This window comes from Haliotis asinina, chromosome 10 (assembly GCF_037392515.1).
Source record: "Haliotis asinina isolate JCU_RB_2024 chromosome 10, JCU_Hal_asi_v2, whole genome shotgun sequence".
NCBI lineage: Eukaryota > Metazoa > Mollusca > Gastropoda > Lepetellida > Haliotidae > Haliotis > Haliotis asinina.
Window position 1 is genome coordinate 1,374,072 of NC_090289.1, and position 20,946 is coordinate 1,395,017.

The following is a 20,946-nucleotide window of genomic DNA, read 5'->3' on the forward strand; positions in this document are numbered from 1 at the left end:
ACAGTACAACGACCAAGAATGTTTCTGGAAAATTTTAAAGTCTTTTGATAATCGCTCTGAAAGCCAAGCCGAAGCTATTCAATCATTTGTTAAAACTGAACGCAGGACCAGACTGCGAGGTTGATTGTGATATTTCTTTCAGTGATTATCGACAAGGAAATTTTTCTGCTGTAAATTGTCTGAAAAGCAACAAAGCTTGTGGGTTAGATAATATGGTGAATGAGTACATTAAGTCATCTATGTTACCTCTGTGTGTAAAGTGGTATACCCACGTTTTGCCAGCAACCAGCAGGGGATTACCTGAGATTAGAGATTAGATGAGCGTGCAGGGCAAGTTTGTTCCCTATGTAATATGGCCCGGAGTAATTAAGCTACTCATAAAATTGACACTGTGACTTCATTCATTCAAACATTTCAATATAAGTGTGTGCGTGCGTGTGTGTGTGTGTGTGTGTGTGTGTGTGTGTGTGTGTGTGTGTGTGTGTGTGTGTGTGTGTGTGTGTGTGTGTGTGTGTGTGTGTGTGTGTGTGTGTGTGTGTGTGTGTGTACCATTTGAAAAAGCAGAAGATATTCCATTTTGAGAGCATACCATTAGCACTTGCCAGTGGATATGAGAAGAAGCAATATATATCCACACAGATGAAACATTTTCAAAGGAATGAAATAAACTGTCACATTTCCCCCTGATGTTTTCTTCATCATAGGCTTCCTCCATGGCTTCATCATTTGTGTTCTATCAGTCTTGTATATCCAATGATATCCAATGATATCCAGTGATATCCAATGATATCCAATGATAAAACTATCCACTACTTTTTGGTATATTATCATCATCATTAATCTGGTCAACAATCTCATCAACTGTATTATGAAATATCATTAGGCAACATCAGCACTATCCCCTTGTTACAAACATGCATCATTACTGGGATGGATGTTTATAGGAGGCATATGTTAGGAAATTGAACAGATATTTCCCTATTTTGCTATATTGACTTCCTCTTGGAAGATACGCAGTACTGGTCTGTGATCCACTTTGAGTATTTCTCTAAAACTGCCAAGGATGGCATCTGATTTAAGTTTTGTAGGATCTGGGACATGGTTGTGGATGGTGTTCCTGTAGGTGGTGATGAGGTTCTTGACAGTGTGGATTGTTACAGAACATCCAGCTTACAACACCTCCAGTTCCATCATCATATGTCATATTTGGGATTACACTTTCTCAGTAAAGTACAGGTTCTAGTACGAATGGGACTAGGGTGAAGGACAAACATGGTGGACTCGATACCGCTAATTTCCCAATAAAGTCGTGTATTGCAGGTAAAAGAATAACGTGTTTCATTTAAGAAGTTGTAGAAGGAAAGCGGAATATCTAGCGATTACGAAAAGAGGTTATGTTTTCACCGATCGGGTGTTTTTAAGTGAAATACATAGTATTTCTCCTCCTACAGGCGATGATTTTCGTAGGCAGGTTTTTGGCGTACAAATGAAAAAGTTGTCTTTTCCCGAATTCCAAGCAAAGTTACTCGGTACATAGAACACCGATTTTGATAACGTCGGAATTATTCGAAAGGAAATTTATCTGGTTTTATTTCAGTAAGAATCACGGGTATATAGTCCACAATGTTTCACCCAGAATTCGCCCATAATCGAGAGTGGGGTGTTTGACAACTTTGTGCGCGTTACCTCCCTTTCCATCTATAAATGCATATGGATATCAGTGCACACTTGTTGGACCCAGGACGGATTATTTTCAGCAATACAAGCCCCTGTGTTTCCATTTAGTACTTGATTTTGGCGTAATGCCTGAATCCTGGATTTTTGGCATAATTAACAAAAACAAGGGGAATTTTGGCTCGAAGCCAGGGTGTCCCCAGTTTGCCAGCAGGTATTGATTAAAGGTCGTCGCCCAGAGTTTCAATGCCAGATCAAGGGTTGCATGTTCCATTAGAGACAAGCTATATGGAAAGAGGCACACGGATTCGGCCTATGCGACATTAGTGATCACGTGATGACGTAAGTGTTGTCTAACTGGGTTGCGGTGAATACGACGAAGTCCAGGGATTGTCCGGGCTGTCATCACTGCAGTCTGGAACCTGTGGTGAAGATGGGTCACCTTTATCCCTCTGTCCTGTCTTGGCGTTGTTACACGTGGACGTCCAGAACGTGCAGAATCGACCACGCCATCTGTGTTCTGGTAGCGTCTCACCAGTGCAGAAATGGTCTTCCGGCGGCAGTGGAAATGTGCAGCCACTTGTCGTTGAGACATTCATCCACGGACCATCGCAACGGCCTCATGACGTTGTGCAGTTGTTAGCCTTGGCATGTTACGCGTTTCAATAGTCGTTTGATTTTTTGAACGATCGCAAGGCCAGGGGTTAAGCTTTCCAAAGTGACAGTATTGTGAGGCATTCATTTGCTCTTTTACTCTTTCCAGGAATGCACGTGCAACAATGTATTGCACGTCTCAAGGACGAAACCACTGACGTCACGGAACGTGGCACGTGCATGCATGTTGGATACATGTAACAAATCTCTGAGTTTAAATCCTTATGTATCTACAGAGGTTTGGTAAATTTAGATCTTAAATATGTGTATGCAACAGAGGAAATCCGCATCGCTTCTCATTCGAGGCATTCGACAAAACCGAAGCTGCATACTGAAACGGGAACCCCATGGAGTATTCGTCTGTGGATGAAAAGCTACGTGAACTGGCCCGGGAAGGTCCAATAAACCAACCAGCCCGTATACTAGACCACTTCAGTGAAGATACAGCAAGACAGGTTTTTTTTGTTTGCTTTTTTGTTTTGTTTGTTTGTTTGTTTTTGTTTTGTTTTTTTGTGTGTGTGTTTTTGTTTGTTTGGTTTGTTTGTTTTGTTTGTTTGTTTTGTTTTGTTTTTGTTTTGTTTTTTTTTGGGGGGGGTTGTTTGTTTGATTTCTTTTTCTGTTTTCTGTTTTTGTTATCGTTTTGTGTGTGTGGGTTTTTTGTTTTGTTTTTTTGCTTCCCAGCTAAAGGATTCCAGGGTATGGCTCTTCCATCTTTCTGGAAAGTTCTTCTTCGTTGCCAAACCTCTTGGTATCCAGCACGTTATTTGCCGTATTTGTCTGTAGTCATCTCCATGAAGTCGTGGTTCTCTTCCAACACATGCTCCACTCTTTTGTTTGACCAAACTACTGCCGGCATTTCTGTGCCTTTTTGAAGCAAGACCACTCTGCTGGATGTTTGTGCTTCGAGATGTTTGTGGATATCCTAGAAAAGACCATGCTGTATTTACGACCGTCTGCTATTGTGTGTGTGTGTGTGTGTGTGTGTGTGTGTGTGTGTGTGTTTGCTTCCTAGAGCACTTTCTACTTCTTTGCGAGCTTCTTCTGATCTGTGTATTCCTGTTTCTCCCATACTATTTCTCCTAAGCGCCCCAGTTCTCTTTCTCAACGCTGCTCTTGTTCTTCCTGCCGTGCTGTCTTTCTGCCTTCTAGGATAGCCCATGCTTCTGTTGTATCTTCCACACATACTGCTTTTTCTATTCCTTGCAATCTTTTCCCGATCCCTAGCGGATCCGGTGTATACTTCTCTGTCTTTTGCAATCTCTGGTACTTCCTGTAGTTGGAACTAGGAAGATGCCTTGCCTATGGTGCGACATTTGGCTGTGCCCCCATTCCCACTCTACTGTCTTGCAAGGAGACAATAGAATAGTTGGATCTGCTCCATTTGGATGTAGCTGGGTTGGTCTTCTACTCGCAGACAGTACTGTTTTTGCATCGGGATTCTTTGTATTGCAACGTAGTGGGCCTGGCTTTACACCGGTCTGTAGCGGAGTGTACATCTACCTGAAATAATGGACATGCTCAGAAACCCCAAACAGGTGTAGTCCATTCTATTGCTTTCTCCCACATAGCATCGTTGTCTGCTCTTGTAGGAGCAACACGGATTTTGTCGTCTACTACTACTACTACTACTACTACTACTACTACTACTAGTAGTAGTAGTAGTAGTAGTAGTAGTAGTAGTAGTAGTATATGATCACATATGATACATATTTATATCCAGTTCATGTCCCTTCTTAATTCAACGTAATTCACTGTACATCCATTCTGTTCAGAGTCAACGATTCTGCTCATCGCCTACTAAAGACAGCCTATAACATGGTTTATCACCTAAACGAAATCAGCAAAAATACTTCGGCTTCATCCATGGATTCGGCTTTGTGTGGAGTTCTCAAACAGTGGACGATTGTAACTTCTTTGTTGAAGATGTTCGTACTCTAGCTGTAGACAGGTTTATACCCGACTGGCAATCTATGATGAACTCAGGAAGAAATATTTACCTGCATTGAATTTTATATTCATAAATCCTACTACCCAAATGTGTTATTTAAAGGGGTGAGTCTTTTGAAAGGTCTGTCGGTGTCTTCGTAGGAAGGCGACTTTTTAGTTTTAGTTATTCGCACGCAGGTGAAACACGGTACTCTTTGATGGTTAGTGTTGTTACAGTAATGTTTATGTTAGGGCTTACATGGGATTCACGGGGGATTAGCGTACGGGTGGTGACTTAATTTGTTAGGTAACACAGTTGTTGGGTCATCCATGCTGACACCGATTTCGGGAATAGTTTTTGCCGAATCTGTCCCTCGCTCTCTGAAGGAGAGAGGGGGATACTTGTGGGACAGTGAACAACACTTGTTATTTATTCACCATCTTGTAACCATAAAATGACCCTGCTTATGACGTGGGAGATTAACGGTTTGTGCTGTGGCATGTAGAAGAAATTGTGAGGTTTTAATACTGTCTATAGATTTTTTGAAGGACACGTTTCCACAAGCTGCTAAGGAAGTCTGTCATCTGCATGCACCATGCTGTGTTTGGGCGTTTGAATCTAAAAGTTTGGACAAAATTTCATTTCACTCAAACTCAACGAATATTGAATGAGTTGTTTCACTTCAAGCTCTAAAGTTAGGTTAAAGTCCCCATTCATCACACAAAAAGTTGCATTCACCTTAGAAGTATAAATGACCAAATCACATTTAAGTGTATACTATCAACTCTTCGGGTGTACCCATACTTTTTGTTTGTAGTATAAACAATATTTTATGAATACTATGTCATAATTATTGTCACATGATTGCCATGTTCTTAAACTGAATTAGCATGTTAGCTGATACTTTGTACATTTCACAATGATGAAGAAAGACAGTGGAAATGAACATTGTAAATACAAGTGAAATGTATCATGAAATTATACGATGATTATTAGCACGTTAGATGATACTTTGTACACGTTTCAAACATACACTAGTATGTTAATGATTAAGAAGGAAGTTATTATTAGAATTAAGAAATGTTTAATAAATACATGTGTATGGATAAATTGAAAATGAACGTCTTGTGGTTGTCACATGCCTCTTGCATTAAGGTTCTTGTATGAAGAACCGAGCGAATTGTTGTGGAAGCCCATGTTTCTACACGCCCAAAATGTCGCCTTCCAGCGAGTGAACTGGTCTGTGTTGTGGGAAGATACCAGGTCTCTCCCCTTATGGCAGTCTACGTTTTCCTGACTAAAGGATGGATGGACTGACGGACCAGCTGGAGCCATGTTTCAAAGGATAATAGGCCTTATATGGGCCTTACCTATCCTTGAATAAAATACATCTCAGTGCATGTATTGCTGCATTTTGTCCACTGGTTTTGGGTAAGTGGAAACGTCGTTATATTTCTTTAAAATAAACTGAAACTCGACTCAAAACTACTCCACTCAAGACAACGCTTGCCAGGAGGGTTATGCAGCAAGCTGGCTACACAAAGTGCAGCGATAGCGCAGCGCGGAATAGGGCTGGGGAACCAGTCTAGGTTATGTATTGAGACTCCTAACGCTGTGTTTTTCTCTCTTACGCATAAGCGAGTTCTACTATCGCTGCGCGAAGTTTAGGACTAGGGACCACTCCATGTACAGAAATAGTGATTAAAAACATTGCAGTGTCTCTTATATAGATTGTCCCATGTGTTGGGAGAATATAAGATAAATTATTAATACTAGGTACTTAATCTAAAGAGAAGGTTATTTTGTGTCATGTTTGACTAACAAGTTATCGAATTAAATTATATCAGAATTTTATGATAATTCCTCCCTAGGTTCCACAAAATTCGATCACGAGATGTCAACTAAGTATTTCTTGTTGTCTCAAGAAATATCTTCACCTAGCATGAATGTTAACCCATGTTGTATTGACACGGCAATACCTGCATGAACAGCATTATTTGTGTGAACTTGGAGTATGTGAAGAGACTAAGAGTGTAAAATGTCAACGGTGTTTTTGCACGTTGGTCAGTGTGGAAATCAGACTGGCCATGCATTCTGGAAAACGGTGATCAAAGACCACACTGTCCTTGACAGGTATTGAAATGACATTTTTAATGACCAACGCAGAAGTGAAGTTTACTAGGACCAGCTCAAGCGGAATGGTGTAGATCTGGTGTCAGGCTTTGTGTAGTTCTGTTACCCGGTAGTTTTGACACATATCCATTGTTTACAAAACAGAGGTCATGTAATATAATTCTATTAAATGGTATCTGTTTACAATTAAAGACTGTCACCATAGCCGCTAGAGTGCAGTTTACTGGGCGTGCTACCCGGGGACTGCAGAGGACTTGCTAATGAACGCGATGCTGTATCCTTAGCCCTTGGGCACCCCCTTCTAGATCCTTAGCCCTTGGGCACCCCCTTCTAGATCCTTAAGGTTAGTGAGTAGAGGTTAGGGTTGACTTCACTTTGGTGCAAGTATATCCATCCAAAAAAGGTGCGTCTGGTAAAGTGCACTACTCCCGCTATAGCTGGAATATTGCTGAGTGCAGCGTTAGACAACAAACTAACACTGCCATTTTGCAGTGTATACTTTCCATGATTCAGTGACATTTAGCTAGCTGAACCAGATTCAGTGGTAACATATTCTATGTGAACCTAAGGCTGCAATTTATATGGAATCGCAGCTTTCTATGTAATTCTATTGTAATCGTTGAGGTGACTGATGATCAACATGTCAGTTGTGAATTGTCTGGTCCAAACTCGATTACATGTAGTTACTTTCTGCTGCCCAAAAGCTGAAATACTGCAGCATGGCCAACACAGTATTGTAGTGTATGAATGTGTATTGAGAAGGTTTATGTTTTCTCTTAAACTGCAGTCACTCCTTCGTGGATCACAAAGGCATTCAGCGCTCTATACATGTCGACAGTGAACCTAAGGTCATCTGGAGTTTGACAAGGTCATTGAAAGTGAGGTAAACACAGACAAGTAAATTATTTTTCTCAAATCACACATTTATGTAGATCTGTTTACAGCAGTATTTAGCCTCAAAAAAAGAGTCAAATCTGAAGCAAATGTCAGTTAAATTTACTAAATTAACTAAAGAGATACTAAAATGTTTCCAAATACATTCTAAGATGGGGGTTCTGGCTAACAAGGTCTTCTATAAAGACATGGCAGGTCACACTGGCTACTGGAAAGAGACGGTTTTCTGTTTTCATCCAGTCGTCAAACTTTGTGACAAAACACAAATTTGGGGTCTGTAATATGGACAGGTGCATTTAATGATTTATTTGATCCAGGGACAAGCTGACAGTTTTCGGATTTTGAGATAGGACTGGCTTGTGCTTTAATTGTTAGAATATGGAAATTATCATGGCTTCAACTGTCATAGAGCCTTCTCTCTATATATAGAGATACATGTACATGGCAGTAGGGTATCCAAGTGGTTAAAGCATACATGCACATGTGTGAACTCATTTGTAGTGTCTCTGCCATGATATTGCCCGAATATTGCTAAGAGTGAAAACTAAACTAGTCACTCACACCCTTAACCATTCACTGTGTACAAATAGCAACAGGAAAAGGAATCTGGCCAGGTGAAATGATGTTGGATTTTGAGACTAGTATTGTTAGTCTCATTTCTTTTCTGGAGTTAATATCATGTCTACTAAAATATTAAGTTATAGACATAAATTCATTTTTTCAAATTAGAACCCTCTGCATGTTGTCTCAACATTAACACATGACATGAGTGTCCATAGTGTCAGATGTCATTGCTCAGTCCTGTACCTCTGTATATGCTGGTCGGACAAGCTGTCCAAAACACTTGATGTTTTTTTGTAGGGAGAAGAATGTGTGTGCTGGGAAGCGAGGAAGAGGATCCAACTGGGCCCTTGGTAAGGCGGCAATGGCAGAGTGTATTGTTTGATAAATATCTTAGTGAGTTTATGTTGTGACCTGCTTGTCCTTTGACTGGACTGTCAGCAGCAACAAGATGTAACAGGCAGAAAGACATGCATCTGTCAACTCATGAATATTCTAAATTTGTCTCCATGGAATATTGTCAGTGAGATGTGTTTACTTGAATCCAGGAAACAGACAATCCATGGTTAAATCGTTCGTTCCTCAAATCGAGAACACAGGTTTGATACCCCCCCATGGGTACAATGAGTGGATCCCTCTTGTTGTAACCTGTCATTATATTGTTGGAATATTACTAAAGCAGTGTAAAATAATAGTCACTCACTCACCATCTTTGCTGGGCAAGTACACTGAATGGAAGCAGGTGGTAGAGGGCCTCAAATCAGACCCCTTTATCTGCTTATATATTTCCAATCAGCTGTCTTGAAACCGTTACCTCTTAAACATGTTGAGCCAAACAGTCTGTTCCAGTATCAACCATGACAACTGAGCTTACAGAATAATCTTCAGTATACCAAGGCAGATAACTGAGTTAGTTTGGTTGTTGCAGAACACAGTGAAAACTTGATATTCCTTTAGCAATTACCAGATCAAATGTCAGTATATGGACTGCCACATAAGGCATCTCTCTTCTTTTGTTTAGGATACAAGGGGGTTCAGTCTGCAGGTGATGACCATCTCACTGATGATGCCATGGAGTGTCTCAGGAAAGAAGTGGAAAGGTAGATGGTCAGCTCATGGCAGGAAGCTGCAGCTGGCTAGCTTTAAACAAATTGTGTCCCAAACGTGGATTAGAAATATTTAAAGATCTTTTGTGAAAACTCGATAATCTTTGCTTCGATACAGACAGTCAATACTTTTCGAGATAATAATTAAGATGGGATGTGTTGGACTGAAACAGCATTCTCACAGGTTTGGTCCATGCATGGAAACAAGGTCAGACTCATATTTTGAGAAAGTTATGCATATGTTTCACACATTCAAATGACTTTTTATGTGTATATCTGAATTATCCATGCATATTTTACGCATCTTCTCTGGAGCCCTGTGCAGATGTAGATTGAACACATTGCATCATTTCTGTCTTATGCTGGTCCATACTTCTTCCGTAGATTATTCATTATAACCTCCTCTTCAGGTGTTTTCCATTAAGAGATGTAATGGCTCTGAAATAGACTGTGACTCTTTGTCCACAGGTGTGACCATTACATGGGGGTAGTGTTGATGCACAGTCTCAGTGGTGGTACAGGGTCAGGTAGGTGACGTCAGTGTGTGTGATGGGGGTGGTGTCTGAGTGGTGGTACAGGGTCATGTAGGTGACGTCAGTGTGTGTGATGGGGTTAGTGCCTGAATGGTGGTACAGGGTCAGGTAGGTGACGTCAGTGTGTGTGATGGGGTCAGTGTCTGAGTGGTGGTACAGGGTCAGGTAGGTGACGTCAGTGTGTGTGATGGGGTTAGTGCCTGAATGGTGGTACAGGGTCAGGTAGGTGACGTCAGTGTGTGTGATGGGGTTAGTGCCTGAGTGGTGGTACAGGGTCAGGTAGGTGACGTCAGTGTGTGTGATGGGGTTAGTGTCTGAATGGTGGTACAGGGTCAGGTAGGTGACGTCAGTGTGTGTGATGGGGGTGGTGTCTGAATGGTGGTACAGGGTCAGGTAGATGACGTCAGTGTGTGTGATGGGGGTGGTGTCTGAGTGGTGGTACAGGGTCAGGTAGGTGACGTCAGTGTGTGTGATGGGGTTAGTGTCTCAGTGGTGGTACAGGGTCAGATAGGTGACGTCAGTGTGTGTGATGGGGTTAGTGTCTCAGTGGTGGTACAGGGTCAGGTAGGTGACGTCAGTGTGTGTGATGGGGGTGGTGTCTCAGTGGTGGTGCAGGGTCATTTAGGTGACGTCAGTGTGTGTGATGGGGTTAGTGTCTGAATGGTGGTACAGGGTCAGGTAGGTGACGTCAGTGTTTGTGATGGGGTTAGTGTCTGAATGGTGGTACAGGGTCAGGTAGATGACGTCAGTGTGTGTGATGGGGTTAGTGTCTGAATGGTGGTACAGGGTCAGGTAGGTGACGTCAGTGTGTGTGATGGCTGTTAGTGTCTGAATGGTGGTACAGGGTCAGGTAGGTGTCGTCAGTGTGTGTGATGGGGGTGGTGTCTGAGTGGTGGTACAGGGTCAGGTAGGTGACGTCAGTGTGTGTGATGGGGTTAGTGTCTCAGTGGTGGTACAGGGTCAGATAGGTGACGTCAGTGTGTGTGATGGGGTTAGTGTCTCAGTGGTGGTACAGGGTCAGGTAGGTGACGTCAGTGTGTGTGATGGGGGTGGTGTCTGAGTGGTGGTACAGGGTCATTTAGGTGACGTCAGTGTGTGTGATGGGGTTAGTGTCTGAATGGTGGTACAGGGTCAGGTAGGTGACGTCAGTGTGTGTGATGCTGTTAGTGTCTGAGTGGTGGTACAGGGTCAGGTAGGTGTCGTCAGTGTGTGTGATGGGGGTGGTGTCTGAGTGGTGGTACAGGGTCAGGTAGGTGACGTCAGTGTGTGTGATGGGGTTAGTGTCTGAGTGGTGGTACAGGGTCAGGTAGGTGACGTCAGTGTGTGTGATGGGGTTAGTGTCTGAGTGGTGGTACAGGGTCAGGTAGGTGACGTCAGTGTGTGTGATGGGGGTGGTGTCTCAGTGGTGGTGCAGGGTCAGGTAGGTGTCGTCAGTGTGTGTGATGGGGGTGGTGTCTCAGTGGTGGTACAGGGTCAGGTAGGTGACGTCAGTGTGTGTGATGGGGGTGGTGTCTGAGTGGTGGTACAGGGTCAGGTAGGTGACGTCAGTGTGTGTGATGGGGTTAGTGTCTGAGTGGTGGTACAGGGTCAGGTAGGTGACGTCAGTGTGTGTGATGGGGTTAGTGTCTGAGTGGTGGTACAGGGTCGGGTAGGTGACGTCAGTGTGTGTGATGGGGGTGGTGTCTGAATGGTGGTACAGGGTCAGGTAGATGACGTCAGTGTGTGTGATGGGGTTAGTGTCTGAATGGTGGTACAGGGTCATTTAGGTGACGTCAGTGTGTGTGATGGCTGTTAGTGTCTGAATGGTGGTACAGGGTCATTTAGGTGTCGTCAGTGTGTGTGATGGGGGTGGTGTCTGAATGGTGGTACAGGGTCAGGTAGGTGACGTCAGTGTGTGTGATGGGGTTAGTGTCTGAGTGGTGGTACAGGGTCAGATAGGTGACGTCAGTGTGTGTGATGGGGTTAGTGTCTGAGTGGTGGTACAGGGTCAGGTAGGTGACGTCTGTGTGATGGGGGTGGTGTCTGAGTGGTGGTACAGGGTCATTTACGTGACGTCAGTGTGTGTGATGGGGTTAGTGTCTGAATGGTGGTACAGGGTCAGGTAGGTGACGTCAGTGTGTGTGATGCTGTTAGTGTCTGAGTGGTGGTATTGGGTCAGGTAGGTGTCGTCAGTGTGTGTGATGGGGGTGGTGTCTGAGTGGTGGTACAGGGTCAGGTAGGTGACGTCAGTGTGTGTGATGGGGTTAGTGTCTGAGTGGTGGTACAGGGTCAGGTAGGTGACGTCAGTGTTTGTGATGGGGGTGGTGTCTGAGTGGTGGTACAGGGTCATTTAGGTGACGTCAGTGTGTGTGATGGGGTTAGTGTCTGAGTGGTGGTACAGGGTCAGGTAGGTGACGTCAGTGTGTGTGATGGGGGTGGTGTCTGAATGGTGGTACAGGGTCAGGTAGGTGACGTTAGTGTGTGTGATGGGGTCAGTGTCTGAGTGGTGGTACAGGGTCAGGTAGGTGACGTCAGTGTGTGTGATGGGGTTAGTGTCTCAGTGGTGGTACAGGGTCAGGTAGGTGTCGTCAGTGTGTGTGATGGGGGTGGTGTCTGAGTGGTGGTACAGGGTCAGGTAGGTGACGTCAGTGTGTGTGATGGGGGTGGTGTCTGAGTGGTGGTACAGGGTCAGGTAGGTGACGTCAGTGTGTGTGATGGGGGTGGTGTCTGAATGGTGGTACAGGGTCAGGTAGGTGACGTCAGTGTGTGTGATGGGGTTAGTGTCTCAGTGGTGGTACAGGGTCAGGTAGGTGACGTCAGTGTGTGTGATGGGGTTAGTGTCTGAGTGGTGGTACAGGGTCAGGTAGGTGACGTCAGTGTGTGTGATGGGGTTAGTGTCTCAGTGGTGGTACAGGGTCAGGTAGATGACGTCAGTGTGTGTGATGGGGGTGGTGTCTGAGTGTTGGTTCAGGGTCAGGTAGGTGATGTCAGTGTGTGTGATGGGGTTAGTGTCTGAGTGGTGGTACAGGGTCAGGTAGGTGAGGTCAGTGTGTGTAATGGGGTTGGTGTCTGAGTGGTGGTACAGGGTCAGGTAGGTGACGTCAGTGTGTGTGATGGGGTTAGTGTCTGAGTGGTGGTACAGGGTCAGGTAGGTGACGTCAGTGTGTGCACATTGACGTTTGAACACAGTTTGATACATATTGATTGTTTGTTGATAGATCTGTATTGTATGTCATACAGCTCCAAGTGATGATCAATCTCTTGACTGCTGCTACTATAGCTGAGATCTGTAGATGATAACAGCTGTCATGTCTCAGAAACTAGGGTATAGAACATCACATCTTCTTCAGTCTCAGTAAACTTAGCCTCAGTACTTTTCATTACACTCTACAACTGAGTCTAACAAAACCTTATGGGAGGTTGCGTCAGGTAGCCTTTGAGACTGACCAATCAGAACACAGCTTACCAAATCGTGAAAGTGCACATTCGCACGCACCTTTTGAACTTTTCGTACCCGAACGATTCCGAATGCTATGGAGCGTACACTCGCTTCCGGGTGATGCACATGGCGTATGTACAACCATGACAACGGTCAGTTAACAGTCGCTGAAAATAGTGGTTTTGGCAATATTCAAGGATGTCATCTTGCGGAAATATTAGCTAATGCTAACCATGTCAACCGACACTCCAAAACCTATATACTGCAGGTATAATTGTGTGTTATATGTGGATTTTTGTTTGTGAAGAGATCTGTGTCAGTGACCTGAATATTTTGAAAGTTGTTGATCCCTGAATAATAGCCGTTGTCTGATTGGTTAAATCTATTTAACTGTCTCGCGTTTGATTGGTTGCTCAAAGGTTACCTGATGCGACCTTCTACTAGGTTTTGTTAGACTCAGTGGTGGAGTGTATCAAAATACACTGAGACTAAGTTTACTTAGACTGTATCTTCTTTAATATGGTGTCATTACTTACTTTGCACTGCCTATCTGAAAACTTGTACCCTGTGTGTTAAAGGTCTGGGATCCAGGCTCTCTGAGATGATCCGTGACGAGTACCCGATGAACTATTTGATGTCCTGTGCCATTGCTCCATGTGTCAGTGGAGAGAGTCCGCTACAACACTACAACTCTCTCCTCACTCTCTCCCATTTACACAGGTAGGCTACAACAACTCTCTTGTCACTCTCTTCTATATACACTTGTACACTACAACATTACAACTCTCTCCTCACTCTCCTATCTGCACACATATGCTACAACACTACAACTCTGTCCTCACTCTCATCCATATATACATGTACACTACAACACTACAACTCTCTCCACACACGCTCCCACCTACAACACACCTCGCCTTCAATCCAACAACTCAGTCTTTCACAGAAACATGTATGACCCATGAAGGTACAGGGTACAGTAGGCCCTCAGCAACCCATGCTTGCCATGAAAGGCGACTATGCTTGTCTAAGAGATGACTAACAGGATGGGGTGCTCATACTTGCTGACTTGGTTTACACATGTCCTCGGTTCCCAATTGTGCAGATCAGTTTTCATGCTGTTGATCACTGGATTGACTTGATTATTTACAGACCACTGCCATATGGCTGGAATTTTGCTGAGTGCGGTGTCACACTAAACTCCATCACTCCCGCCCTAAACCCATCTCGTCAGTGTATGATGCCAACCTTGATATGGTCAAGGCAGCTGTTGTAACACCCTCCTGTATGTGTTATCTCCTCAGTGTATAATGCCAGCGGTGAGCTGCTGTTGTAACACCCTCCTGTATGTGTTATCTCCTCAGTGTATAATGCCAACTGTGAGCTGCTGTTGTAACACCCTCCTGTATGTGTTATCTCCTCAGTGTATAATGCCAGCTGTGAGCTGCTGTTGTAACACCCTCCTGTATGTGTTGTCTCCTCAGTGTATAATGCCAGCTGTGAGCTGCTGTTGTAACACCCTCCTGTATGTGTTATCTCCTCAGTGTATAATGCCAGCTGTGAGCTGCTGTTGTAACACCCTCCTGTATGTGTTATCTCCTCAGTGTATAATGCCAGCTGTGAGCTGCTGTTGTAACACCCTCCTGTATGTGTTATCTCCTCAGTGTATAATGCCAGCTGTGAGCTGCTGTTGTAACACCCTCCTGTATATGTTATCTCCTCAGTGTATAATGCCAGCTGTGAGCTGCTGTTGTAACACCCTCCTGTATGTGTTATCTCCTCAGTGTATAATGCCAGCTGTGAGCTGCTGTTGTAACACCCTCCTGTATGTGTTATCTCCTCAGTGTATAATTCCAGCTGTGAGCTGCTGTTGTAACACCCTCCTGTATGTGTTATCTCCTCAGTGTATAATGCCAGCTGTGAGCTGCTGTTGTAACACCCTCCTGTATGTTTTCTCCTCAGTATATAATGCCAGCTTTGAGCTGCTTTTATAACACCCTCCTGTATATGTTTCCAGGTTTTCAGATGGAGTTATCCTCATGCAGAATGATGAGATTTTACGGAAACTTCAAAAGAGAAACGAGAAAAGTGTTTCATTTAATGCTATGAATCAGAGCATTGCCAACAACCTGTGTGGGGTGTTCCTGCCAACAGAGTCGCTTACCCCTAGCAGGTGATACACAGATGTCTCCCTTTATTTCATTACCTTCATGTGTCCCCTTCGTGTCATATCAAACGTAAGATCATATGCATATATGTATAATGTTTGTTCACAAGACTCTTGAAATGATGTGCTGCAAATTCAGAATTTTATTTTGAAATAAGACTTATGAATATATTTTTTGACAGTTTCATTTCATTGTCAGTGGTTGCAGCACTGGCATGGAACCTTGGGATATGGTGCGGACGCTGTGTCCTGTGCCATCACTCAAGTTTATACATGTGTTACAGAACGCAAGAAGGTAGGTGGCACAAGTCCTTGTCTCCAGAATTTAGACATTTTGAAATCAGGATTAAAATACAGGTAGAGCTTCTCCCTGATAAGCATTCCCATAATTCTAAATGTGTCTGTGTTTAAAATGATTCCTGTTTCCAAGTGGTAACTGGTCCTATGTTGCCAGTGGTCCCTGTTTTCCACGAGGTAACTGATTATATGGACCATTGATCCCCTTGGTTTTCTGGAGAATGTTTGTGGACATTGAAGTGTTCATCCCGTTGGTGAACTGCATTCTTTTGTTTGCAGCAAGGTGGGTTGGGAGGGACTGGTGACACAAACCCTCCACTCCCTCCAGCGCTACAGCAAACAGGGGAAGCCTGTATCCTTCACTCAAAACTGGAGCTTCAGGATGTGTCTTGTAAATCAAGTGTAATGGGCTATAGTATCAAGTTATTGAGTGTCTTTGCATAGGTTATTTTTACGACTGAATAGTTCTGAGTTTATCCAAAGTGATTTGGAAACCATGTGTGTGAACTAAGTGTTCAGGAAATACTAGAAGCAAACCTTACCTTGTTTTATAACATGGAAAAAATAACCATAATCTTTGTTAATTTGAACAAACAAAATGTCCCTTTGTGACGAAATAAAAAGCAGTACGAAAAAAAAGAAAGAAATTTTTAAATTACATTACAGTATACCAAACTGGAGGCAAAATACCATGCTATACCGTTTCACCCCTAAATCACATCTGTAAGACGTCCTTCAATTTTCATTGACATACAATTGTCTGTTTACATTTTATGTTAGGTCCCCCATATTTAGATAAATATTCAGATGATTATTTTCCTAATGTTGTAAGTTTAGGAGTGTTGCCAATCTGGTGGTGGGCCGAGGTGACAGTGCACAGAGTTTCCTGGCAGCCATGAAGCGAGGTGTTGAGGATAAAATAAAGTCCTCCTATAACTGTGTTACTTGGAACCCCATGCCTGTTGATTACTGGTCAGGTGAGTTTTAGAAGCATCATGAAACATGCTGAGTACATCATGTTTGTTCCCAGGACAACCAGTGTGTTCACATTGCACCCAGTATGCCCCTATTACACCTGCACTACACAGTACACTCAGTATGCCCCTATTACACCTGCACCACACACAGTACACCCAGTATGCCCCTATTACACCTGCACTACACACAGTACACCCAGTATGCCCCTATTACAGCTGCACTACACACAGTACACCCAGTATGCCCCTATTACACCTGCACCACACACAGTACACCCAGTATGCCCCTATTACACCTGCACTACACACAGTACACCCAGTATGCCCCTATTACAGCTGCACTACACACAGTACACCCAGTATGCCCTTATTACACCTGCATTACACACAGTACTCCCAGTATGCCCGTATTACACCTGCACCACACACAGTACACCCAGTATGCCCCTATTACACCTGCACCACACACAGTACACCCAGTATGCCCCTATTACACCTGCACCACACACAGTACACCCAGTATGCCAATATTACACCTGCACCACACACAGTACACCCAGTATGCCCCTATTACACCTGCACCACACACAGTACACCCAGTATGCCCCTATTACACCTGCACCACACACAGTACACCCAGTATGCCACCAGCATACCCTGTAACACACTGAATACAGAGTCCATTACACCAGACACAAGCATTGCCTCAAGAGCTGCCTCAAGCCACTTGGTTCATTGTGAAGTCACCCACTCATGTGCCTTGGGAACACTTATCTATGAGTCACCCGAAATGTTTGAATATTGTTCACACAACTTCAGATCTGATAATCTAGCCACAGACTGTGTCGTAGAAGCTCTGCTTGCTCCAGGTATTAACTTGAAGCATTAAGGTATTGACCTTTGTGGTCAGTTGTGTCAGTTCACTGTGCAGAGCAGCCATTAGTCAAAGTTATTCTTGTGGAGTAAGTATGACAATTAATTAATCAATCAACCTTTCCATTGTCTTTCAAGCAGTCTGCATGGATTTGAAGTATTTATATCATTGTATCATGCTTTGGTCTTAGCAAGGAGAAATACCCTCGGACCTCGAGACTCTTCCTCAGTCACCATTGCTGCCAACTATAGTTCCGTTGTGGACTATCTGGAGACAGTTCTAGAGAGGTCGAAGGTCATGTTTGAAGCTGGAGCCTACCTTCACTGGTATCAACGGTACAGCATATACCAGGTGAGACAGGTGTGGGTGTGTGGGGGGGGGGGTTGGATGTGGGGGTGTGGGGGTGCATATGTAGGTAGGGCATCTGACATATGTAGGTGAATCCATATAATACGTGAGAGAAGTGTTGTATTGTTAAAAAACAATTTCCTTTAACTTTCAGGAAACATTTGAAGCTGCATTTGATACTTTATCATCAATCATAGCCGAGTACAAAGCAGCCTTGTCCTGACAGGACATACTAGTCACTACCATCACACCTTTCACACCTTGAAATACCGCATCTCTAGACTGGACTCTCTGACCTAACATTTGAGTGGACGATGAAACATAACTCCTGTATGTGTCTGAGTTGGAAGGGGAGCAGAGGTTACACTGAGGAGCAGGTGACCACATGTGGGTGGTCACTCTGGGGAAAGTGTGGTCACTCTAGAGAGAAGGTGGTCACACTGGAAAGCAGGATGGTCACACTGGAGAGAGGGTGGTTACTCTGAATAAGGGATGTTTACAGTGGGGAGTGGATGAGCACACTGGAACATGGTGGACACAATGGAGAATGAGTGATCAAAACTGGGAGTGGGTTGGCACAATGGAAAGTGGATCTGTACACAAAAGATCAGGTGGTTGGAAGAGGAAGAGGATGGCTCCTTTGAGAAGTGGATCTGCTTAATGTGGAATGAATGGTTACGATTGGGGGTGGGCAAGAGGGCTTCCTGAGAATGTACCCAGCCTGGGTTCATGCAGCATTGCAAGATCTTGAGTCTGTTGTGTGTTTTCGAGATGGGAATATATACTACTGACAAAAAATAAAGGAACAGATGAAATGACAGTGTGAAATTGCTCTGAATGTCCACTTGATCTAATTTGGGCATGAAGCTCAATATCTGGTGCGTCCACTATTTTGGGCAATACATTCACAACACCTTGATGGTATGCTGTTGATTGATTGATTACTGGTTGCCTGTGGTATTGCCCGCCATTCCTCCTGAAGAGCTGTACCAAACTGGGCCAGGTTGACGGGTGTGGGCGGGGTCCCTGGCATACACCATTCAACTGAGACTGTCCTGTAGATATTCAGTTGGGGACAGGTTTGGGGACTTAAAGGGCCAGTCCAGTGTCGGAGATAAACTGTGACAATTTTGGCGTGATGTGGTCTGCCATTATCATCTTGAAATTCAAAATTCCTGCCAAATATTCTAGTCAGTGGAGCCATGACAGGACACAAAATTTCTTGAACATATCACTGACCAGTCAAGGATCCATTAACGATGACCAGATCTGATTGCCTGTAATGTGTAACCCCACCCCACACCATGACACTGCAATCCCATATTGATCATGGTCAATAATTGCCACTCTGGCATACCGCTCACCAGTATGGCGGCAACTGCGTTTTCTGCCATCTCCAAATCTGAGGCGCAAAGCCCATCCCTGATGCTGCCTGGCCCATGACAGTCTTTGGTGCCTATGGTGAGCTGTAAGGGTAATACCCTTGAAAGGCCGCCTTGCTTTCAGACGAGCTTACTATATCTGGTCTTTAACGGTTAACTGTGAAATGCGTCGCCCAGCGAGTGTACAGAATTCCCTTATTGATGGCAGGTACTGATTTGAACCTATTGGTGTGGTTGGTTTTGGTCAGTCACACTCAGGTCTCATTGCAACACCACCGTTTGGGCAATCCATTGTGTCAAAAGTATATGATATCTAAAAGCCACACCATAGACAAAGCTATTTAGTCTCATCAGAGCCTACTGATGACAGGACTGTGACAGTTACCTCAGCATGGAAGTTGAACATTTCATTCACTGCATGGATAGGTAATGTCGGAAATAGGAAAAAAACCTGGTTTTAGGCTGTAAAATTAGGCAAAAGGTAGAAAAAATACGACTCTGCTGAGAACAATAGATGGCAATTAGGTCGCTCAGCCAGGTATGACGAAGGACGAAGGATAATCTGGCTTGAAATGCATGCACTGTCTACTGGAGGAAGTCATCTTTAAAAAGTTTTGTGCTTTTCATGTGTGTTGAATATGTATCATCTGTTGAATGACATCTCACATGTCCTTTCTTTCTTTTACGGTTTTGGTAAGATGTGTAAAAGAGCATGACACTCATTGAAAAGCATCGTATTAAATCTCTGAAAAATATATTGGTGGTATGACTCACCCCAAGATCGACAGGACTGGATTTAGTCATATATGTTAGGACATGCCGTGTACTTCCCTACTGTAAGTGCCTATGGGATTATCATATCTTAGTTGATATCTCTCCCATAGCCCGACCCCAACCATTGTCTGCGTCATCCGTACTCGTCTTGCTTTGCGAGGACCGCTCCTACCCGTTTCTCTTTATACTGATAGTGAGACTAAGTGCAGTGTTAGTAAACTCAGTCTCAGTGTTATTCGTTACACTCCACCGCTGAGTCTCAGTAGTGGAGGGTAACGTAAAGTACTGAGGATAAGTTTACTTAGACTGAGACTAAATGGTACATACATCCTTAATAGTTTCAGCAGGATTGTTTTACAACAGCTTTTGTTCAAAATGAAGCTGATTCTTATTTCATAATGGACATTTAAAACCACTATCACCGCACACTAATTGTCAATAAAGTCATGGTCTGTTCCAAATAAGTCGCTCTGGACTTTGAAAAAAATCCGCATTGCTAATTCCTGCACTAATCTCTTTGTCATTAAAGTCCATTCTTTCACGTTTCCTATCTCCCTACCACTGGAACTGTAGTTATTCCGGTGGTATTGTAACAAACATCTCCTACTTTCGCATATCAACTACTTAAATGGAGATAAAGGTGGAAAAGGGTGTTTTATACTTCGAAGGTACTTTAAGGTACTGTTGGAAGTTGTGTGTACGCGTAGATGAAAGAGGAAGATTTTTAAAAAATGTATCAGTATCACTGACAGTACGTCTGAATAAACTGGTTACTTTGCTCACCCTTAAAATGTTTAGCGTTTGTTTGGGTTATGAAGTTTATTTTTATATCCAGTCCTCTAGAATTGTCTACGTCCATCAGGAAGGTGTCTCTTCGGCAGCTGGATCACCCAACCTATCCTGTCATCTCCTCTCACCTGGATCTTTAACAAGGGACCAAGTCCCATCAGGACCTTCAACATTAATAACTTGTGGAGTTAAAGTTCATAGTTAACATTGCCTAGTTTGGCGTTTAGCTGAACAAATAATGTCAAAAAGGTCAAATAACTAACCAACGACTCACGTGCTTGTCTGTGGCCTGCTGTCAAGTTTCTGAAATATCCTCCCGTTCGTGTAGTAGGTGTTGCTAAACATGGCGTTCAACCGTTTACTCTCCTGCTACAGCAGGTTTGGCGAGCGATCTGCGAGACCAAATCTGGAAACTTAACCCTACTGGCTTGAATGACT

At 43.7% G+C, this 20,946-nt stretch overlaps 1 protein-coding gene across 2 annotated transcripts; it reads left to right on the top strand.

Moving 5' to 3' along the window:
- Positions 1-6,113: 6,113 nt before the first annotated feature.
- On the top strand, positions 6,114-20,510 carry LOC137298956 (tubulin delta chain-like). Of its 2 annotated transcripts, XM_067831351.1 has the most exons (12): positions 6,125-6,388; positions 7,176-7,271; positions 8,144-8,196; positions 8,865-8,943; positions 9,418-9,476; positions 13,479-13,620; positions 14,918-15,073; positions 15,267-15,362; positions 15,644-15,716; positions 16,197-16,341; positions 17,406-17,566; positions 17,718-20,510. In XM_067831351.1, the coding sequence occupies exons 1-12, from the start codon at positions 6,294-6,296 to the stop codon at positions 17,784-17,786; spliced, it is 1,224 nt and encodes a 407-aa protein (XP_067687452.1). In that variant the 5' UTR covers positions 6,125-6,293; the 3' UTR covers positions 17,787-20,510. The 2 variants fall into 2 exon arrangements, with proteins under 2 accessions (XP_067687453.1, XP_067687452.1); XM_067831352.1 differs by lacking the exon at positions 15,644-15,716 and having other exon boundaries at positions 6,114-6,388; positions 16,202-16,341.
- The last annotated feature ends 436 nt before the right edge of the window (positions 20,511-20,946 follow it).

Bases quoted from the DNA above. Each gene is read 5' to 3' on its own strand.
- LOC137298956 (XM_067831351.1), top strand. From the start codon at position 6,294: ATGTCAACGGTGTTTTTGCACGTTGGTCAGTGTGGAAATCAGACTGGC. The intron at 13,621-14,917 runs GTAGGCTACAAC...ATATGTTTCCAG, and splicing joins ACTCTCTCCCATTTACACAG to GTTTTCAGATGGAGTTATCC. The intron at 16,342-17,405 runs GTGAGTTTTAGA...CTTTGGTCTTAG, and splicing joins GCCTGTTGATTACTGGTCAG to CAAGGAGAAATACCCTCGGA.